General features: G+C 42.7%; 1 protein-coding gene across 8 annotated transcripts in view; it reads right to left on the bottom strand.

Annotated features, from left to right (window-relative positions):
* Mark1 (microtubule affinity regulating kinase 1) overlaps positions 1–22017 on the bottom strand; it is a 106917-nt gene that overhangs the window by 40576 nt on the left and 44324 nt on the right. For all 8 annotated transcript variants that reach the window (XM_006988620.4, XM_016007065.3, XM_006988619.4 and 5 more), the window contains exons 2-3: positions 16948–17151; positions 15572–15625 (exon numbers count right to left, since the gene is read on the bottom strand). In XM_006988620.4, the coding sequence (XP_006988682.1) occupies positions 15572–15625; positions 16948–17151 (258 nt within the window). The remainder of the gene's footprint in view (positions 1–15571; positions 15626–16947; positions 17152–22017) is intronic.

Below are 22017 nucleotides of genomic sequence, written 5' to 3' on the forward strand. Positions count from 1 at the left end.
TCTGACTTCCATATACACACCATGACACACATGCACACACATACAAATAAATAAAATGTTTAAAAAAAATCATGACATATAAAAAAAGAGCACGATTTGTTATCTTCACCTTTACATTGGCTACATAAATGTTAGAGCCAAAACCAAAGTCAAACATTTGTTCAAGAAAATAGGAGGACCAAGAATTGGCAACAACAACAAAAAAAATCTGTTAAGACATGTTTTGTAAGAATAAAATCTAAAATTAGTGTAACCACAAGTGATGTTTCTCTAATGATCTATTAACAGCCTAAGAGAGCATGAAAAGATACTCAACATAATTAGTCATTAGGGGAATAAAACTCGAATTTACAGTGAGAACACCTGACACTCATTAGGATGACCAATGTCGTATAGCACAGGACAAGACAGAACAAACCTGAAGATAGAGTTAGATGGAGAGAGCTGAGAACCCTTTGGTATTGCTGATGGCTGTGTCAGATGAGAGGATACTATGGAAAATGATACAGTCCCATGGAAAACAACATTCCCAAAGGAGCTTAAAAAGAGTCACCATCTAATCTGTAGACTGTACACCTGAGAGAGTTGAAAGCGAGGGTTCAAACAGAAGAGTGGATAAACACAATGTGATAACACAGATAGAAAGTACAACACACAGCATGGAGGAGCCTTGAGGGTACTATAATATCGAATGAAACAAAGCAGTTACAGAAGACCAAATACGACATGACTATGACTCACAAGAGGTAGTTCAATTCATGAATATATCATGCAGAGCAGTGCTGCCAAGGGCCAGTAGGATGGCTGTGGTTAGGCTGCTTATGGGTGCAGAACTTCAGCTGGGGACTATGTCAATTTCTCTGGTGGTGGACAGCAATGTAATGACAGGTGGTGCCACCCAACTGTAGATCAACAGTGAGTGAACCGGTAAATGTTAGTTTGTTTTGTTTTTTGTTTTTTTGAGACAGGGTCTCTGTTATGGAATCTTATTTTAAGATATGTTACACTTCATTCCATTTATGCTATGGAATATTTGTATAATGATGCAAAATGTGTTGCATTCTTTTATGCTGCATGTTTAACTCTGTGAAGCTGTGTTACTTTGCCTGTCCAAAATACCTGATTGGTCTAATAAAGAACTAAATGACCAATAGCAAGGCAGGAGAAAGAATAGGTGGGGCTGGCAGGCAGAGAGAATAAATAAAAGGAGAAAAAGAGAGAAGAGATCAAGGAGCAAGACAAGGAGAGAAGGAGGCTGGGGCCAGCCACCCAGCCACCCAGTCAGCTACAGAATAAGATACACAGAAGTAAGAAAAGTAGAAGCCCAGAGGCAAAAGATAGATGGGGTAATTAAAGAAAAGCTGGCTAGAAACAAGCTAAGCTAAGGCTGGGCATTCATAAGAAAGAATAAGCCTCCATGATGATTTATTTGGGAGCTGGGTGGTGGGCCCCCCAAAAGAGCACAAAGCCAACAACAAGTCTCACTGTGTAGCTGACTATCCTGGAATTCACTGTGTACACCAGTCTGGCCTCGAACTCACAGTGATCCACCTGCCTCTGCCTCCCGAGTGCTGGGATTAAAGGCATGCACCACCACGCCTAGCTTTAAATTTTAGTTTGTGGTTATATCATATATTAACAAAATGAAATACAATAAAAATATATCCCAACTGAACAACCACTGATGTTTAGATGGCAACAAACAAGTTTACCCTAGATAACTTCAATAATTCCTGTACAAGATCAAGGAAGCATATGAGCCTTGCGTTGTGTGTGTGATGTCTATAATACTTAACATTAACAGTTAAAAATTACAAGCAAGCAAATAGATAAAATGCAAGTTCACCTTTAAATCTCTAAAGAAAGAAACTGAAGAAGATATCAGAAAATAGAAGGATCTCCCATGCTCATGAATAGGCAGAATTAACATAGTAAAAATGGCAATCTTACCAAAAGCAATATACAGATTCAACGCAATCCCCATCAAAATCCCAACACAACTCTTCATAGACTTGGAAAGAAAAATACTCAACTTCATATGGAAAAACAAAAGACCCAGGATAGCTAAAAGAATTCTATATGATAAAGCAACCTTTGGAGGCATCACCATCCCTGACCTCAAGCTCTACTATAGAGCTATAGTAAAAACAGCTTGGTACTGGTATAAAAGCAGACATACGGACCAATGGAATTGAATTGAAGACCCTGACATTAATCCATGCCCATGTGAACACCTGATTTTTGACAAAGAAGCCAAAACTATACAATGGAACAAAGAAAGTATCTTCAACAAATGGTGCTGGCATAACTGGATGTCAATATGTAAAAGATTACAAATAGATCCATATCTGTCACCATGCACAAAACTCAAGTCAAAGTGGATCAAAGACCTCAACATAAATCCAGTTACACTAAACTTAATAGAAAAGAAAGTGGGAAGCACTCTTGAAGGCATTGACACTGGAGACCACTTCCTAAATATAACACCAACAGCACAGACCCTGAGCACAACAATTAATAAATGGGACCTCTTGAAACTGAGAAGCTTTTGCAGGGCAAAAGACATGGTCAATAAGAAAAAAAGACAGCCAACAGAATGGGAAAAGATCTTCACCAACCCCACATCTGACAGAGGATTGATCTCCACAGTATATAAAGAACTCAAGAAACTAGACATCAAAAATACTGAACAGTCCAGTTAAAAAATGGGCTAAAGAGCTAAACAGAGAATTCACAAAACAAGAACTACAAATGGCTGAAAGACATTTAAAGAAATGCTCGACATCCTTAATCATCAGAGAAATGCAAATCAAAACGACTCTGAGATACCACCTTACACCTGTCAGAATGGCTACGATCAAAAACACCAATGACAACCAATGTTGGAGAGGATGTGGAGCAAAGGGAACACTCCTCCACTGTTGGTGGGGAATGCAAGCTTGTACAACCACTGTGGAAATCAGTATGGCAGTTTCTCAGAAAATTAGGAATCGAACTACCTCAAGACGCAGCTATACCACTTTTGGGCATATACCCAAGGAATGCTGATTCATACCGCAAAGATACATGCTCAGCTATGTTCATAGCAGCACTATTTGTAATAGCCAGAACCTGGAAACAACCTAGATGCCCGTCAACTGAAGAATGGATTAATAAAATGTGGTACATATACACAATGGCGTACTACTCAGCAGAGAAAAACAATGAAATTTGCAGGCAAATGAATGGAACTAGAAAAAATCATCCTGAGTGAGGTAACCCAAACCCAGAAAGACAAACATGGTGTGTACTCACTCATAAGTGGATTCTAGATATAAAATAAAGAACAATCAGACTACAAAAAAAAAAAAAAAAAAAAAAAAAAAAAAAGCAAGTTCACTATGTTCAAGACTGCCTTGCCTGACTAAGGAGTTTTTGAAGCCTGACCTCTCAGTGATCTTCAACACAACTGAGATCCTACAGCACAGGCTCCTGTCCAGCCCACTCTCTGTTCCTGTCTCTCTGACTGCTCAGGTTTCTGCGAAGTCCTCTTCCCGGGTCTTCAGGCCTTAGCCCCTCCCCCTGGCATTCAATGTGCTCTTCCCAAGGGCTTCATGATGCTTCAAATACCATCGGTTTGCTGCTGACTCTGAACTCATTCAGAATTTGGTTGTCCCACAGGAATTCAAGCCCGACACACAGCAGTGCACATCCCAGGTATTTCCCAATGCCTTCGGCATGTGTGATCAAGGAAGGCCACTTCTCAGGGCAGCCTTATGTCAGGACACCCTTGCTTCAAGCTAGACTTCCTTCCAGTGTCCAGCATTCTTCTGCTTCCTGGAACTGCCGGGTGCTCTCATGATCAGCACCAGAACAAGCTTTCTGACTGGAATCAACATTTTCCCACCTTTTTGTTACTGAAGGGCACATAGTAAACTTACTGAAGTAAAATTTTAAGCTACATTTTTTTTTTTTTCCAAGCCAGCACTCATGGTCCCCAGAGTACCTGCTAGCATGACAGCTCATACCATACAACATGATCATGGGACCAAGATCCCTTTACCTCCCCCCATGCTACTAGCTGAAAAGTCTTAGGTCTTGCCCATCATCTGGGGATGGAATAACAGAAGTGAATGCTGACAGGCAGGCACTGCTGGGGAGTGCCTTGGAGTCTGTCCAACACAATTACATTTTATATAAACCAATGAGTCATGTATTTGTAATAAAATTAAGTGGATAATTTGAAAATACCAGAGATAAGTTGCTAATGAAACTGCAAGGTGTGGGTTAAGTAAGTGTAAATGATTAAAATTAAATATAGGATTTTATTGGCAGATTGTTTCCTGTTGTCATTATAATTTCCTTTCATGAAATAGAACACAACTAGGAATAGTAACAAATCTATTCTGACTTTATGAATGTAATTCATGTTAGATAATGTACAGTTCTAACCACAGAACTTAAGCTACAGAAAAAAATGTTCATCCTACATTGGACAAAGAATGTACATTTATGCATTTGATTTAAATGATAACCACCTCCCCTCTCTCTCTCCCTCCCTCCCTCTCCTTCTCCCTCTCCCTCTCCCTCTCCCTCCCTCCCTCCCTCCCTCTCTCTCTCTTGCTCTCTGAGATAGGGTTTCACTGTGTAGCCCTAGCTGTCCGGGAACTCACTCTGTAGGTCAGGCCGGCCTCGAACTCAGAGATCTGCCTCCCGAGTGCTGGGATTAAAGCCGTGTCACACCACTACTCAGCCTGAATTTTGTATCATTTGAAAGCTGTTCCTCTCTCTATCCTACTCTGCCTACACCACAGGGGACTTGGAGTTGTTGCCCTGCTCTAACTGGCACAGGCCCTGCCTGTGTCCTGAGGGATAGGTTCAGAGCCATGGCACAAGCAGGATCTCTGGGCTCCTTCTCTTCTTCATTCTTGAGACAGTGTGTCAAGTCACAAAACAGAACAACACCGCCACACAGAGAACATTCGTTACTCTTAATAAAATCACTGCCAAGTCAGTTTCCTTAGAAGTAAACTGGCTATGATGTATGTCAAAGTGAGGGAAGCAGATTAATTATTTTACTTTATGTGTCTGAATATGTTTATATGTGCGGCACGTTGTGTGCAGGGTCTCGTGGAAGCCAGAAGAGGGCGTCTGATTCCTTGAGACTGGAGTTACAGGGTGGTGCGAGGGGCCCACTACAAGCTGGGAACCAAAGGCTGGTGCTCTGTAAGGGCGCAGGGGCTTTCCTGAGCCGCCTTCCAGTCCCATGTCTCCACCTCTGAGAGCAACTTATCTAAGAGAACAGATGAGCTGTGTGCCCCTCAAGAGACTCCTCTACAGCAAGGAGTTTTGTTTGTTTGTTTGTTTGTTTAAAGCTGGTTTTGCTTTTTTAAAAGCTGGGCTTTTGTAGAACAAAATTTGGGTTCATGAGTTTTTAGTCTCTGGTTGGAACTTGGAATGTAGCCATTCTATCAAAACCAGATTAATGTGGGATAGTCATCTTGTAAAAAGTGAGACATTTAACAAAAATGGCACTTTAAAGGGACACCCCACTTCCACCTGAAGATGATGTATAGAAGATACTTACAGGTAGAGCCAAAGTTCTGATCAGGAAGTAATTTTCAAAAATTAAAACGATAATATACAGCTGTTAGGGCTCCTCCATCTCAAAGATGCCTTAAACACTGTTTTAACCTTTGATTTGGACAAAAAATGAGAAAAAATTTTAACAACTAAGAACATGGAGGCGTGTAGAGGCTGGAAGCATGTTGGCTAATGTCTTAGTCATTGTCCTATTACTGTGAAGAGGCAACATGACCAAGTAACTCTTATAAAAGAAAGCATTTAATTGGTAGGGAGGCTTGCTTACAGTTCAGAGGCTTAGTCCATTATCATCATGGCAGGGAGCATGGCAGCATGCAGGCAGACATGGTGCTGGAAAAGTAGCTGAGAGTCCATCATGATCACAGCAACAGGGAGAGAGGGAGAGAGACTGGGCATGGTATGGGCTTTTGAAACCTCAAAGCCTGCCCCCAGTGACACACTTCCTGCAACAAAGTCATACCTCCTAGTCCTACTAATTCTTTACAAGAGTTCCCTGGTGACTAAGCATTCAGTTATATGAGCCTATGGGGGCCGTTCTTATTCAGACCACCAAAGTTAAAATGATGGCACTCATAGAAGGGAGCAGTTGCTGCTAACAGTCTTGTGATATTGTGTATGTTGTGTTAATTATGGAAAATGAAGTGCCAGAATCCTGCACCATCAACCACCCTCCACCCAAAGAAACACACACTGCTGTGTATGATCCATTATCTGATATGAACTAGAGTGTGTTCCTGGCTCCCAGCATGACTGTTCTAGGAGAAAGGACTCAACAAGAGAGTTCAGGTACATGAAGTCACAAGGGCAGGACCTTAGGCCAATATGATCAGTATCCATATAGGAGGAAGACATACCAAGGATGAGCTGGGGTACAGAAGATGCTACGGATGGTTACTGAGAAGATAGCTATCTGAATGTCAGGAGGAAAGTCTCAGAAGAAACCAACCCTGAGAACACCTTCTTTTCGGACTTTTAGCCTTCAGAACAGTGATAAAACTTTCTATTGTTTAAGCCACCTATAAGTGGCATGTAGTTATGATGGCAGCTCTAACAGACTAATAGTCTACCTTGAATCTAGAGAATTCTGGCCAAATGAAAACATGGTATCTGCAAAGATCTAAAAATGTTCTTAGTACCTGCTTAAACCTCTTTGTTTCCTAGGTGGACAGAGGAGAGAGAAAACAGAGAATGAGGGAGACAGAAGCTAACAGCGGAGTCTTCTGCAGAAACCCTCTGAGTCAGAGGGAGCAGGAAGGAAAGCCAGGGAGCTGGGCATCTTTATCAGAGGGCATCTCACTAGCAAGAGGTCAAGCTTACCAGTCCTTGCCTTTTCTAAGGAAGGTGGGAAGAGGAGCAGAGCCTTGAGATTGCAGTTAGACGTTCCCTGGTGGACACTTATTGCTAACATCATCCCTTCTGCACACATCATTTGTCTGGAGACAAGTAAGGAAAGCTGTGTGTTCACAAGGATAGTGTTCAGGTCCACATTATTCGAGTTTCTGATTTTTACTTCTTCCTTTCTCGTTTTCAAGCCATGATGTTGTGATGTTTCCAGCACATATGAATTAGCAAGAACGCTCAGAGTATGCCAGCTCCCTCCAGGCTTTGTGTTACAGGTCTGCTGTGAACTGGATGGTAAAGTCAGTATTTGTTACAACTGTGTTAAGAGAACTACAGGAAGCTTCGGCTATAACGCAGGGCTTTTACTTTGTGGACTCAGACAGACAGCTACTCTAATTGTGCAGGGCCTTTATTGCTTCCTTCTAGATTCCTGGCTTTGCTCCAGGGAGCTGAAGTCACCAAATAATCTTCCATTTTGTGGAGGGTTACTGCTCTGTTCAGTCCTTCCTGCTCAGGGCTGAGGTCAGGACTAGCCAAGGTCCATGGCATCAATCAGTACTCGCATCAGTGAGGAGAATTTTCTTTTTCTCTTCTCAACTAATTTCTTTTCCTTCCAATCTTTCATTTCTTTTGCCTATTGTTCTTCTGTGTGGTGTGGGAATCTGCTGTATTTAAACTAGGAGACTGGGCACGGCCTCGTCACTTGTCACCCTAATTCCATGAAAAGCCTCTATCTAGTCCAGGGCCAAACCGTGGGTCTGGTGTCTGTCAGACCTGCTGCCATGCTGACTGTGGCCTCCTCCTCTCAGAGGACCTCTCTGCTGCTTGCTTGTCTTGAAGACAGAGGATGATTCTGCAGTCCCAGGTAACCTCCCTTTTCCAGGCTGCCTTCATGACAGTAAACAGGGGCTGGAGAAGGAGGGGGCGTGTACATCCGGTGTCTTTCAGCACAGCCTCCTTAGCTTTGCAAGTACTTTGTTCTGATGTGGCTTTAAGAGAACAGGAAACTTTCTCTGCCATCCTGTCCCATCGTTGGAAGTATTTGGCAGATTAGTGAATTAGTGTAGATCTGCTTTACCCTGCAGGAGACGTTCAGTTCCTAGACTCACCTGGAAGCCTCACTCACTGAGAAATTATACATATGATGTGCCTACATCAACAGAACCCTGTTGATCAAATGCTCAGCTTTATAATTTATGGGATCATTACGAATCTCCTTTTTTTAGCCCTCAGACATCTTACTGGGACATCAATCTAATCAGATATTTTAGAAAAATACTACTAGTAGCACTATAAAATTTAAGTTAACTTCTTTTTGTTTGCTTGTTTTCTGCTTTGCTTTGGTGTTTAGAGAAGGGCCTCATGTAGTCCACGGTAGCCTACAGCTCACTGTATAGCCCAGGCTAGCCTAGTACTCACAGGCAGAGCAATGGCCTGTCCAGCAGCTCAGAGAAGCCAGATTGCAAAAAAGATGGACTGCTTACAGGGTGGTAAGAAGCAGTGCCTACATCATGGGCAGGGGAGAGGTCCTGGAGGAGGGTAGGACCCTATCTAGCAGAGTCTACTTGGGGACACAGGGACAGAAAGACCCAAGATGCTGGGCAGGCCTATGGGATGAAAAAAGGGGACCTAGCTGGAGGCAGGGGAAGGTGAGTCCCTCAAGAGCCTAGCAGGCCTCTGGGGTGGGAGGAAGAAGCAGACCTAGCTAGTCACATGGGGGAGGATGGAAGACTCTTACAGTAACTAAATGGGCTAAAAGTTTTGAAACAGCCAAGCTGAAGTTTACAGATGACGTCAACATTCCTAGCCTCTTCCACTTCCCCTAAGGGAACTCTTCCACAGTACAAGTGGATATGTAGTTCACAGTTAATACAGGCCCAACAATCACAAGTTTTAGGGTTCACAGAATGCTGGCATACAAACAAAGAAGCTACTGCCCCAAACCAAATAACTCCTTAGTTATGAGTGTCGGATTCCAGTATGGAAAGGAGATTCAGAACTGCCATGGAGCAGAGGAGTGATTTCTTTCTCGGAGGAAGTGAGAAAGGTCTAAGAAGTAAGTGAGGGGGGAGGAGTTGGTATCCAGCAAAGGGAGGAAGAAAAAGCTGCACAGTGCACAGGCCAGGTGGCTAGAATAAAGAGCATGAAGAGGATCCGTGGAAAAGGGAGCTGGAGGAATGGGGCATATGTGTGTGTGTGTGTGTGTGTGTGTGTGTGTGTGTGTGTGTGTGTGTGTGTGTGAGAGAGAGAGAGAGAGAGAGAGAGAGAGAGAGAGAGAGAGAGAGAGAGAGAGAGAGAGAGAGAGAGAGCTGTGCAGGTCGATGGTCCTTGAGGTAGAGAGGCCGTCATGAGTTCAAGAGGTCACAGGACCATGAGGTGAGCGAGGCATTGGGTAGGTAGGGCAAGGTCATGAGTTCAAGAGGTCGCCATGTAACAGTCAGCAGCAGGACAATGATCTCATTAAAAGAAACAGGAAGGAGGAAGCTGAAAAGAACAGAAGAAAACACATGGATGTAGTGGGTAGCTGTTCTAGCTTTGACCTGGAAGTACTACCCTCATTGAGGCTTCCGGTAACTGTCTGTCATGCCTACAAGGCGGGGCTGAGAGAGAAGCTCTTAAGACCCGAGATCTGTATGTGCTGGCTCTCTTGATTCCTGGATCCTGGACACTGGAGGTACAGCAGAGTTCTCCAGAGAACACTGCTGGACTGCACTACACCTTTCCTGGACCCTGTAACCTTTACTTGTAAGTTACCCCACAAAATAAACCTCCTTTTTAACTACGTAGAGTTGCCTTAATACTTCCACCAATACATGGAGAAATTGAATCTTTGGATAAGTATCTGTTGAATCAAGAATTAACTAGTGAGCATGTGTGTCTGGTTCTGTGACATCTAGTTTGAGCTGTAGGACAGTTTCACTTCTAACTACTGCCTTTCTTCTCACTGTATCTTACGTCTTAGTTCTATCAAGTGGAAATCCGTAACCGTAGATCACCAGGGGACAGAAGAAACATCAGGTGATGTGCCAGATAACCCCAGAGACCTGGAGGGCCAAAGCAATCTTATGGAACAATTTCTCTCTGGGGGCAGCTGCCAGGCAAATCCTAGCATGCTGAGCTCATCACACTCTGACAGTCAGATACGGAATGACTGGAGTCTTTTTTTTTTTAAATACATTTTATTCTGCTGGGCGATGGTGGTATATGCCTTTAATCCCAACACTTGGGAGGCAGAGGCAGGCAGATCTCTGAGTTCAAGGCCAGCCTGGACAACAGAATGAGTTCCAGGACAGCCAGAGGCTCCACAGAGAAACTCTGTTTTGGAAAAACAAACAAAACAAAAACTCCCTAAAATTTATTTTATTATTTTCATTTTTTAAAGGCAGGGTTTCTCTGCCTGTCCTGGAGTTCACAATGTATAGCAGGCAGACCTGGAACTCACAGGGCTCTGCCTGCCTCTCCATTCTGAGTGCTAGGATTAAAGGTGCGCATGCCACTATGCCTGTCTGAGAGACTGGAGTCTTAATCTCAGGGACATAAACAGATTCTGTGTCCACTCCTTAGACATACTCACTCTGGAAGTATTTTATCATCTGGATGCAGCACACATTCTGTTAGACACGTCAAACATGTCACTGCACACTTTCCCTGACATCTAAGAGGGTACGCTGAACCTGAAAGACAGCGGGGGCTCAGAAAGTTCAGCCTTATTGTGACTGCACAGTTCACACTTGGGCCACATGCTGTAATTTTACTGGTAATTCTTTCTAAAACAACTGGACACTTTCCCCCTCAAAATCCATCACACTTCAGTGTGAAACACTCTTCCTACCAATCTTCATACTGTGTGTGAGAGAGATACAACTTTCAGTTATCACCTCATGATCATCCATATTTTCAGTATTTTGTCCCAAACCAAATCAAGGTAAGGGCATGTTGCTGATTGCTAGTTTTATGGAGAATGGAGTAGTGAGTGAGCATCAGATCTCACCTCACTAACTGACATGGCAGCATCACACTTGCAGAATGCCAAAAGAAAGAAAAGAGAGCGGACAATGGACGGGCAGAGGGAGAGAGATGGAGGGAGGAGAGGGAAAGACATAAAGATAGTTAATCATTTCATTTCTGATTAAAAAACAGCTTTTGCAGTCTACAACCCAGCGCTCTCTCTCTCTCTCTCTCTCTCTCTCTCTCTCTCTCTCTCTCTCTCTCTCTCTCTCTCTCTCTCACACACACACACACACACACACACACACACACACAAACCACCAAAAAACAAAACCAAAAAACACCCTAATACTCTCTAGCTGTGTGGTGGTGGCGGTGGCGGCGGCAATCCCAGCACTTGGGAGGCAGAGGCAGGCACATCTCTGTGAGTTTGAGGTCTCCTGGTCTACAAAGTGAGTTCCAGAACAGCTAGGACTGTTACACAGAGAAACCCTGTCTCAAAAAATCAAACAAGAACAAACTAACAACAACAACAACAATAAAAACAAAAACAGAAAACCTCAATACTCTCATCACTTTGGTTTCATTGACCCAAACCAGACTTGAACAACACATTTCCTTCAGTCTATATACCTGTAACAAGAGCTGAATGGGAGAACACTCAGTCCATGCGTGGATCTACTCAGCTAAGAAGTGAAAGATGTCAGCAGGCATAAGCCCACCAGGAACTGACATTTCAACATGACTGCAGGTAGTCCTGCTAAGAAACACTGTTGAAGAACTTCTGGTCTTGACTTGATTGAACTGCTTGCCAATTACACTGTGGTTTGTTTTACACATTTCGTTTCTACTGAATACTGCCTGGTTCTGACTTAGAGAGGCGACATTCTTCAACACGATAGTGATTGCTTTACAGAAGTTCCGGGACACTGACTCGGCGTACCAGAAGAGGTGGGCACTACTGGAAAACCATCAATTCAAGTGGCTCAGATCACCAGACACGGGCAGCAAATGGATGAGCTATTTAATAAAGTATGTTTTTAAGATTTCAGTTACTGAAATTTCTATACCTCTGCTTCTACAAAATCTCATATGTCCTAGCACTGAGAGTCACATTCCATGCAGTTTTAATGTGACCTGTTATTTTACAACATAATTCTGAGTTGTGGTAGTCTTTCTTTTATTTTATTCAATTAATTAACTTCGTTATGTGGTCTCACTGTTGCTCCATTAGTTGTTACCATGCCTGACTCTTGCTTTGTGTTTTCTTTCTTCTTCTTTAGAATTTTGCCAGTCAGGAAATCACAAAGAGCCACTTTTGTGATGTGTGATACAATTAAAATACAATAAAAATGAAAATGGGGGCTAAAGAGATGGCTCGGTTGTTAAAAGCACTGGCTGCTCTTCTAGAAGATCAGGGTTTGACTCCTGGCATCCACTTGGCAGCTCACAACCATTTGTAACTCCAGTTCCAGGGGATCCAGTGCCCTCTTGTGGCCTCTGTGGACACTGCATGCATGTGGTGCATAGACTTACATACAGACAAAATACATAACACAATTTAAAAAAATAAAATGTAAGTTCATAAGCAATACATAGGAAATATAATAATGTCAGAAGAGATGAAGTATGCTGGTGACTCAGAGTGAAGAAACCTTCATCTGATGAACTACTGTGCCCTTGTTTCAGAAAGGACATTTCTGAGAAAATGAGAATTTTACAGTTGAAGCCTATCAGTTATAAACAAAATTGCCCCACTGATTTGCTTTTCACATGGTATTACATGTAGCTTAAAAGAACCTCAAGATCACTAATGTGGGTCACAGAACATTCTCCAAAAAACCATGACTATATGAGGTAATCCTTGTGCTACAAAGAGGGAGTCAATTCAGACACCTTTCAGACTACCAGTTCTCATTGGATTAGAATCCACTGAGTTACAACAAATGATACAGGCATAGTATGTAAACAACACTGAAGACACATTTCCAAAGGCCAAACTGTTTTTATGGACTTTGAGAGGTTTTAAACAGCCAGTACCTGTGGTGGTATTGTGTTCCCCCAAATATTGTGCATGCTAATAAACTTATCTGGGGTCAGAGACAGAACAGCCACAATATTAAACATAAAGGTTAGGCAGTGGTAGCACATGCCTTTAATCCTAGCATTCCAGAGGAAGAAACCCATGTGTTCAAGGATACAGCCAAGCATGGTGACTCACGCCTTTAATCTCAGAAAGCGAGCCTTTAATCCCATGGAGTGGTGGTAGAAAGCAGAAAGGTACGTAAGGCATGAGGACCAGAAACTAGAAGCATTTGGCTGGTTAAGCTTTTAGCTGGTTAAGTGTTCAGGCTTTCGAGCAGCAGTTCAGCTGAGAGCCATTGGGATGAGGACACAGAAGCTTCCAGTCTGAGGAAACAAGACCAGCTGAGAAGTTGGCCAGGTGAGGTTAGCTGTGGCTTGTTCTGGTTCTCTGATCTTCCAGTTCACCCCAATACCTGGCTACAGGTTTGATTTTATTAATAAGACTCTTTAAGACTCATGCTACAAGTACCCTTATTTAGACTCTTTTCTCTATCAGGGATGTTGGGAAGGAAGGACATATTTCTACAAACACAGAAGAGAATGAAGGGGGTATCAGCTTACATTCAGACCAAATGAGGGTAAGGTTTAGGCACGTGATTCCAAAAAGGAGGCCAAGAAGAAGCCGAGGCCTTTCTTCACCTTCAGTGCCATAGGCATGCCCACCCCATGGAGTCACATGACTACTGTGGCCTGCACGACTTAACTGACGATGCAGGGGAGCAGACGGCTTGCTCTTTGTACTCGGATTTTGAGATAGGACTGACTGGGAGATGCTGCTGATGTGATGGGGAAAGACAAGTCTAAATGTTCTGTGAACAGAATGAGTCAAACCATGAGCTGGGGTTGGCTCCCCGCCCCTACCTACCCCACCAAATAGTGTTTTTTTCCAGAAAGTAAATCTATGAACAGGCTTAGAGCACACAGATGGCATCATCTTTGTGTGTTTTGAAAGCCAACACTTTAGGAAAGATTTCCAGGCTCTCCAGAGACATTTTCATCAGCAAGCAGACCTTCAGTTATTCAGAAAAAGAAGGCAATGATCAGCTCCATGGTCACATGTTCCAACTAGCAAAATTAATAGTATATGACCTTCGCTTGCCTCTGCTGGGAAAGACCAAATGGGGTGTCCCATTACCGGGTATCCTGGCAGAAGTTTCAAACGTCACTTGAAATCACTGAACTTCCCAGAGTGGTCCAGAAAAAGTACACACTATGGGTGGGAGGTAGGCAAGGCCAGAGTGCAGTTCAGTGTGTTTTAGAGTCCTGGGCACAAGGGTGAGTTAAGCTTCCATGCCACAGTAGCTTCAGATAGTTTATCAGTGCAGAGAGGGCACCTTCTGTTACCCCCATAGCTGTATCCAGGTAGGATGGACTCTGGTGTTAAGAGAAGAGACGTTCCCCAGGACTATATCCCATCAGCACCACACTAACTCAGGTTCTCAGAAGAGGCCAGCAAACACGAGTCCTCACTAAGCAGACTTCAGTGTGCTGGAGTTTTACTGGTTGTCAGACATAAGAGGAACCCATGAAAGTACAGAGACGGATCTCTGTGCAGAAATGCATAAAAATGCAGAGCTACTTGCCTGAGAAGTGGGAAGAAGGCTCTGATTCATTAGTATCATGGAAGTTGAAGGTAAACACAGCAAACTAAGGAATCCAAAGTCACTTATGTAACTTTGACATTTGTAAATCTGACACTGTTATAGGCTACTGAAATCACAATGGGTACTCTATAGCTCATACAGTAAATTAGTTGCTTTGTTTTTACAATACTAAATGTTTGTATCTGAGGTTTCCCATTGAAGTACTTAATGAAGTAAACAGCTCTGGCTACTAAAAGATCCTTGTCCTAACTGATTTCTCTTTCCCATTCCTGCTTTTTTTTTTTCCATCCTTTGATGGAGTGCTGTCTATTGTAACTTAATGTCTAAGATGAACTTGCATGAAAGAAGAATCCAAGGAAGCAATGAAAGAAGACACACCTATGGAAACTATGACTCAGAACTAGGTTTTCACTAAGAAGAATTCTCCATACTTCAAAACTCAGGGCTGGAGAGACGGCTCAGGGGTTAACAGCACTTGCTGTTAACAGTGCAATCCTGCTGGTCAGAGTCTGGACTCCAGCACACACACAACATCCTGCAAACAGTTCTAACTCCAGCACAGAGGAATTTGCCATCCCAGAAGGGCTCCATACTCACACACAGGTATGTGCAACCCACATACACATGTGCATACACATATAAATAAAATATTCCACAATAATCAATACAAAATCTAATCCTATGAAGTAATTCATATGACACATACATCTTGCTAAAAGTCTATGCAAATATTCTCAAATCCAAGAATCGACAAAGTCCCAAATACTTCTGTCCACGTATTTTGAGTACATGATGCTCAATTTGCATTAGACACATTTGAAACCTGTTTATAATCAGCCATAATCATTACATCTTAGATTCTTTCTTTTCATCATATACTGGTAAAATACAGTGTTGTACCTAACAAAAAAGTTCATGCTTGACTTTATAGAATTATACATTAACTATATAATATATAATTATATATATAATTATAAAAACTCACATTATTTATTAAATTAATTAAATACCTTTTGTAGACTGGTAGGGTTTAGCTGAGTTTTGTCTATTATTTTCACAGCTACCTAAAAAAGAGAATCATTAAACTTCATTTGAAACATGTCATTTAATGAATAAAATCCTGAAAAGAAAACAGTTTTGTTTCAGTCTTAACTATACACCATTTACTTCTATGTGGATGCTCACATAATCAGAAGCCATGGTCTTGATAATCTATTAGCCTTAGAACATAGATTATTGACTTGTCATTAACCTCCTGATTCCAAATCAATGGAATTAAGCCTTTGCTATTTCTTCCTTTTAAAACTGTAAAAATCATCCTCTATCTTATTAATCTTTTTCTCAAAGTCTTGATAGGCAACATCATAGGGAAAGTGGCTTTTTAATACGTGGTTTGGCAAATGACACGATTGAGCATACAGAGAAGCTGGACACACCGACTTTCTAGCAGCAAACTAACAAAAGGGAGTTTTAAATCTTCGAAGACTCTGCCTAGGGCAGCCTGTGTCTGAAGAGCACCTGGGGTGGAACGGACAAGAAGGAAGATACTCATCATACTCGTTGATGGGATTACAACATCAGTATGTATACAGCAAAGTGAAAGCTTACTAACATTCCGTGGTTGAAATTTAAAAAAAAGTAATCTAATCCTAATACGGAATTTTAGATTTTTATTGATATAGTCTTTAACCCTGCTGTACACACTATAGATTTATGGTGGACATATATACAAATATATACATTTTTATTGTGCAACAATAATTTCAAATCCATAAGATTAGTGGGATGCGTTTGTGCAAGCCAACAATCTCAGCACTTAGAAAGTGAAGCAGAAGACCCAGATTTGAAGGTCAGCCTCAGCTGGGCAGCAAGTTCAAAGCCAGTCTGGGTTACAAGAGATCCTGTCTTGACAACCCTCACTAAACAAACAAACAAATGAAATTTTAGAAGTAAATTCTCTTGTCATCTGAAAAAAATCATCTGTATAGTAGTAATATTAGCTTGAGTTACCTTCAGATAGATAAAAATTAGTGAGCAAGTTTCTACACATTTACATCTAACTTAGCCTAGGTACTCATAAAACCTTATTCCAGCCTCCTTTTAAATGCAGAGTAGCAACAGTAACTAGAATCGTTCACATAATAGAGAAGCTTCAGCTAATCTGTAGCACATCTGGTCTATAAGAGACACTGTAAGGTAGAGGTGAGGCTTTCCTTAGTGTTAAATGGTCAGGAGTTCTGTCATGAAACCGACCTGTCTGCAAAAGCTCTATGTGCATATATCCCAGTGTGCACCAGGTCACAGGTACCACACCAACTATGAGAAAGTTTTTTAACAAGACTCTGGGGCAAGGTACAGGCAAATATCAAAAGGCATGAATACTTACCTCTCTACCTGTCAGAACATGTCTTGCCAATTTCACTTTGGCAAAATTTCCCTTCCCTATTGTTTTCTGTAAGCGGTAATTTCCAATGTGAGGCTGTTCATCTGTTGCTGATGTAATGGAGTTTCTACACCGAGGAATGTTCTGTCTGCTACTTGATTTGGTAGGCTGGATGTGTGCTTCAGTATATCCATCTACAGAAGTATGCTAGGAAAAAGCACAAGAGCTCATGGTCACTTCAATTATTATAAAAGGACAATTAAAAGACTACAAATAATGTTCATTAGCAGTTCATCTTCAGTGAAAGTGCATCATACCACACAATTTTAAAATGTGAACACACTGTTTATCATTGCTTCCCGCCTTAAGGACCCTTACCAGTGGGTACAACATTTAAAATAAAATTTTCTATACATCTTTAAGTCTGTATTTCGATTTTCAAAATCAATAGGTAGATAGATTACTGGGTACCTCACAGACCATTGATCCTATAAAGGCTGGCACCATTTTAGGTTGAGTGACATGTCCATTACTACCTCACTAAAAGGGCAGCATCTTTACCACCATGACAAACATTCTCAGAATATGGTTGTTCCCCCGACCCAGGGCTCCTTGATTTCTTCTACTTCTTGACCCTGCCTGCTTTTCTCTCTCACCCTCTCTCCTTTTCCCTCTCCACCCCACCCCCTTTCCATGTATACTAGGCTGGCATCAAACTATGTGGGGTAAAAATGACCTTCAACTTTTGATCCTTTTGCCCCATCTCCTGAATGCTGAGACCACAGGAGTGCCTCACGGTATGTGGTTTATGCATTGCTGGAATTAATTTGACAGGATCTAGGAGACAAGCCTCTTGGTACACCTTTGAGGAATTATCTGAATGAGATTAGTAAGGGTGGGAAATCCACTGAACTTGAGGTCCTGAACTGAATAACGAGCAGGAAGTGAGCTGACCACCACACTCATCACTCTGCTTCTTGACTCGGATGCTGCCTCCTGCTCTTGGCAACACGCCTTCCCTCCATGAGGGCTGTATTCCCTTCAACTGTGAGCCAGGATAAACCCTTCTCTCCTGTGTAGCTTCCTGTCAGGCATCTTGTCCTAGCAACAAGCAGGGTAACTAATGAACACTCTAACAAGGATGTTCCAAAAATAGACCTATGTGCATATGTGCTGAGAAATGGTGGTAGGAAAAATGTTCAAGTCTTTACTTTCCATAGTTAAATCATGTTTCTATAAGAGAAGAAAATCTCATGTGTACAGTAAAACACTATAATTCGTAACATACAAGTTTCACCTCTGAGCCACAGTGTTTCAGGCAGCATTTTTTGGCACTGTGTGAAATGATGGTGTGCACAGTGCAAAGTGTGGGTGTTGTGTGTTCAAAATCCAGAGCTGTAGTGAAGTCACACATTGTGAAATGTGTGAGTGCTGCCGAGACACCTTGGATTCATTATGTGTTTGATTTTAAACTAATACTTGGGCACTACACTATAATATAAATTCTATTGGTGAATCATTATGCGCTGTTTGTACTTGATAACAGTGGACTCTAGGACCAAGGTGGGCTCCTTTGTCTCTGTCTCGGATTCAAGCATGTTTGTCAAGAGTCCTCTGAGACTCACTGACCTGGGGCAGGAGGGAGGAGAATAGTAAACAGCTAAGGTATTAAAAATACCATGTGCAGGCTGGAGAGACAACTCAGTGCTTTTGAAGAGAACTCAAGTTTGGTTACCAGGACCCTCACCCAGTGCCTTACAACTGCCTATAACTCTAGCTCCTGGGGATCTGATGCTCTTCTGACTCCCACAGGTACTGTACTTGCATGCACAAACCCATATACGGAAACACACATATAGTATGGAAGTAAGAATAAATTCTTTAAAACAAAAACACTATGTCTAGAGAACAGCTAGAAGGTGAACCATTTCCAACAGAGGTTAGTACTGATTATTCCATGGTATAAAAATGCCTGTGGTGGGAACAAGAAGCCAGAAGTTCATTCACAGAGAGACGCCCAATTGGAAACTCCAGCACAAGTGTTCAACAGGGTTTCTCAGTCATTTCTCCAGGAGCTTGTAAGTGCTCGGCTCATGCTGCTTTGCCATCTACCTGCTGCTGGCTAGTTGTTGTTGTACAAGGAAACCTCACCCCCACCAGGGGGCAACACTCTGTTCTGCCTGGGCCTCTCAGGCAGAGACCCCAGCTAGCTGCCTCAATGGGGCACCCTCAGGCCTTTCTGCTGGGAGCTGTGAAGACCTGATGCGATGTAGCTGTGGTTGCCGCTTGCTCTCCCCCTGTCCCTCGTCCTCTCGGTTGGACTACACGGTCGTTTCTGCCAGATCTCTAAGTGCCCGGTCGGATGGTTTGCTATCTGCCCTTGCTATTTGCTCTTTGACTTTTGTTTGATAAACGTATTTGTATGAAAGCAGAAGTACAGTGACTGCAGACCATTCCCTGGACAGAACACGCACACTCTGAACCTCACATTTGGTTATGTAACCCTACATGGGTCATGACTCACAGGTTAAGAAGCTGGGTTCTAAACTAACCAGGTGCTTGGGCTAGTCACTTTCTACTCTTCCTTCTACTTGCTAGGCAGATAAAACAACTGCCGAATCAGTTGCATGTTCCAACTATACCCTAATCACTCCCTGCCCCACCTCCTCACACAGCTCACTGTGTCCGAGAGAGGGAGTGATACCCTGCCTGAGCCTGCAGTCCAGTATCGACTGCATCCCTCCTGAGTGCTCTTCTTTAGGGAAAAATACTGCTTTTCCCTGTTCGTAACTCTAGTGGGCAGCTGGCCCTGCTCAGTGGGGCTCAGAGCTGCAGTCTCAGGCTGGCTGCTTAGTCCTGTTCTTCCGGCTCTGACCGCTGTTCTCTCCCATCTATTTGTGTCTGCATTCTCATACATCAAATTTCTACCTGTCAATTCCCTGAGGAGAAATCTCTGATTGTAAATAAACTGCATTTGGGCAGACGCCTTGGATATTTTGTGTCTAATTGTACACGACGATGGAGGGATCAGCAGATACTGGAGAAAGCAGTACCCCAGGGCCCACAGACTGTAGCCTATCAGTGGTTCCCGATACAGCATATTACACTTGAGGACACAGGATCAACTGTCATCAGGTGACTTTTTTCTTTCAAAAGGACTAGCTCTCAACATTAAACACAGTCACATGCACAGAAGTCTTAAGTAAGGAATCACAATATAGTTCTGAATGTGAGACATTCATCAAGAACAACTTTTAGCCGGGCGGTGGTGGCACACACCTTTTTTTTGGTTTTTCGAGACAGGGTTTCTCTGTGTAGCTTTGTGCCTTTCCTGGAACTCGCTTTGGAGACCAGGCTGGCCTCAAACTCAGAAATCCGCCTGCCTCTGCCTCCCGAGTGCTGGGATTAAAGGCGTGCGCCACCACCGCCCGGCAGCACACACCTTTTAATCCCAGCACTCAGGAAGCAGAGGCAGGCGGCAGATCTCTACGAGTTTGAGGCCAGCCTGGTCTACAAAGGGAGTTAAAAGACAGGACAGCCAGGGCTGTTACACAGAGAAACCCTGTCTCAAACAACAACAACAACAACAAAAAGCAAACACCACTATTGAGAACACACACATCTTTTCTTAGGCTTGTCAGCATTACTCGGGAGCATGTCTTCCCTTATGGGTCTCTGAAGCACTGCTGGGACAGCTTATCTCACTCCTTCCTGATCAAGGGCTCAGTCCTCACAGGAACCCGGCAAGAATATGCATTCAGTTTAGAACTCAGCCCTATGGCTGTTAGAGACAAAATATGATAGCCTAGTTACAGCATTTCTTTGGGTTTTAGTTCACACTTTTATCATAAAATAACAAATTCTAATGCTATTTTTCTTTCTCACTGTCCACTCAACCCAGGAAACCCCAACTTCTTTGGTCTTTCTGCAGCAGGAGCAGTATGGCCCTGAAGTTGCCCAAGAGTCTAGCAGAGTCTAGAGGATTGAGATGAAGATCTTAGCAGCTTTCACACCCGCATCCCAAGGTCACGAGACTCCAACAGCCAACTACTAAGATTCCCCTGTAGCACAAGCTAGAATAAAGGCTCTGACTTGGGAGCCGCTCATCCATGGACACACTTATTGTTCTGTGTCTGTGTCCTTCATGGGCAATGGAGCTAATAATAAAGGGGCTCTTTACCTCAAAACTATCTCAGGACCTTCTGAGGGTTAGGTAGCAATTTCTGTGAAGGTGCTTAGCACAGTACACAATGAGTACTGTGCATTTGTTAATGAAAATGATACAAACAAACAAAGGGACAAAAACAGTCCACCTCAGGCCCCAAATGACCAATCCCATTTTCCTGAGTCTCTGGGACCTGCAGCCAGCTTCTGGAAAAGTCACCTTTCTTTTCTGTGAACAACCAAAACTGTCCGGCTACCTCAAGTGGAAAAGGAATTGTAAAGTCTGAAAGTACCTGAAAAAATTCCCCAAAGATGAAGCTTGTATTCAATGAAAGAAGACAAGAATGGGCAAATCGGCAAAACAAAGTAATTATGTATAGTTCTAACGCCTGAAAATGAAATAAAATAAGGCGAGTGTAGAGCGCTACCTCAGTCAGATAGGATGACAGAACAGATGGCTGTCCACGCTCCACCTGGAAGACGACATGGAGCAGAGACAGTGAAAGAACATTCAGGCAGTGAAACAGGAGCAAAACCTCCAGTAAGGTGTGCTTGGTGAGTTCATGGAAGGAAGGCCCAGAGACAAACACAGAGGCAAAAACTGGGCATCTTTGTCCAAGGCCCACATCTTGAAAATTCAGTTGTCCAAAGGAAAAACTGTAAATTTCTCCTACAGCCTCCAGATGGTTTCTAGTCACAGATATGAATCCCCCCACAACTGGCCACACTAAGTCAGTTAAAGGAAGGTGCAAGACTCTAACAAACAGGTAAAGAATAAGCAAGTGAAGACATGAACAAGCTAGTCAGCAAACAAATGATAAAGTAATTGAAGACACACATCTCTGTCCCATAATTATAAAAAAACTGCATGTTATGGCTCAAGGTGTGGTGACTGCTTAATGGGCATCA

Source organism: Peromyscus maniculatus, chromosome 11 (genome assembly GCF_049852395.1).
Source record: "Peromyscus maniculatus bairdii isolate BWxNUB_F1_BW_parent chromosome 11, HU_Pman_BW_mat_3.1, whole genome shotgun sequence".
NCBI lineage: Eukaryota > Metazoa > Chordata > Mammalia > Rodentia > Cricetidae > Peromyscus > Peromyscus maniculatus.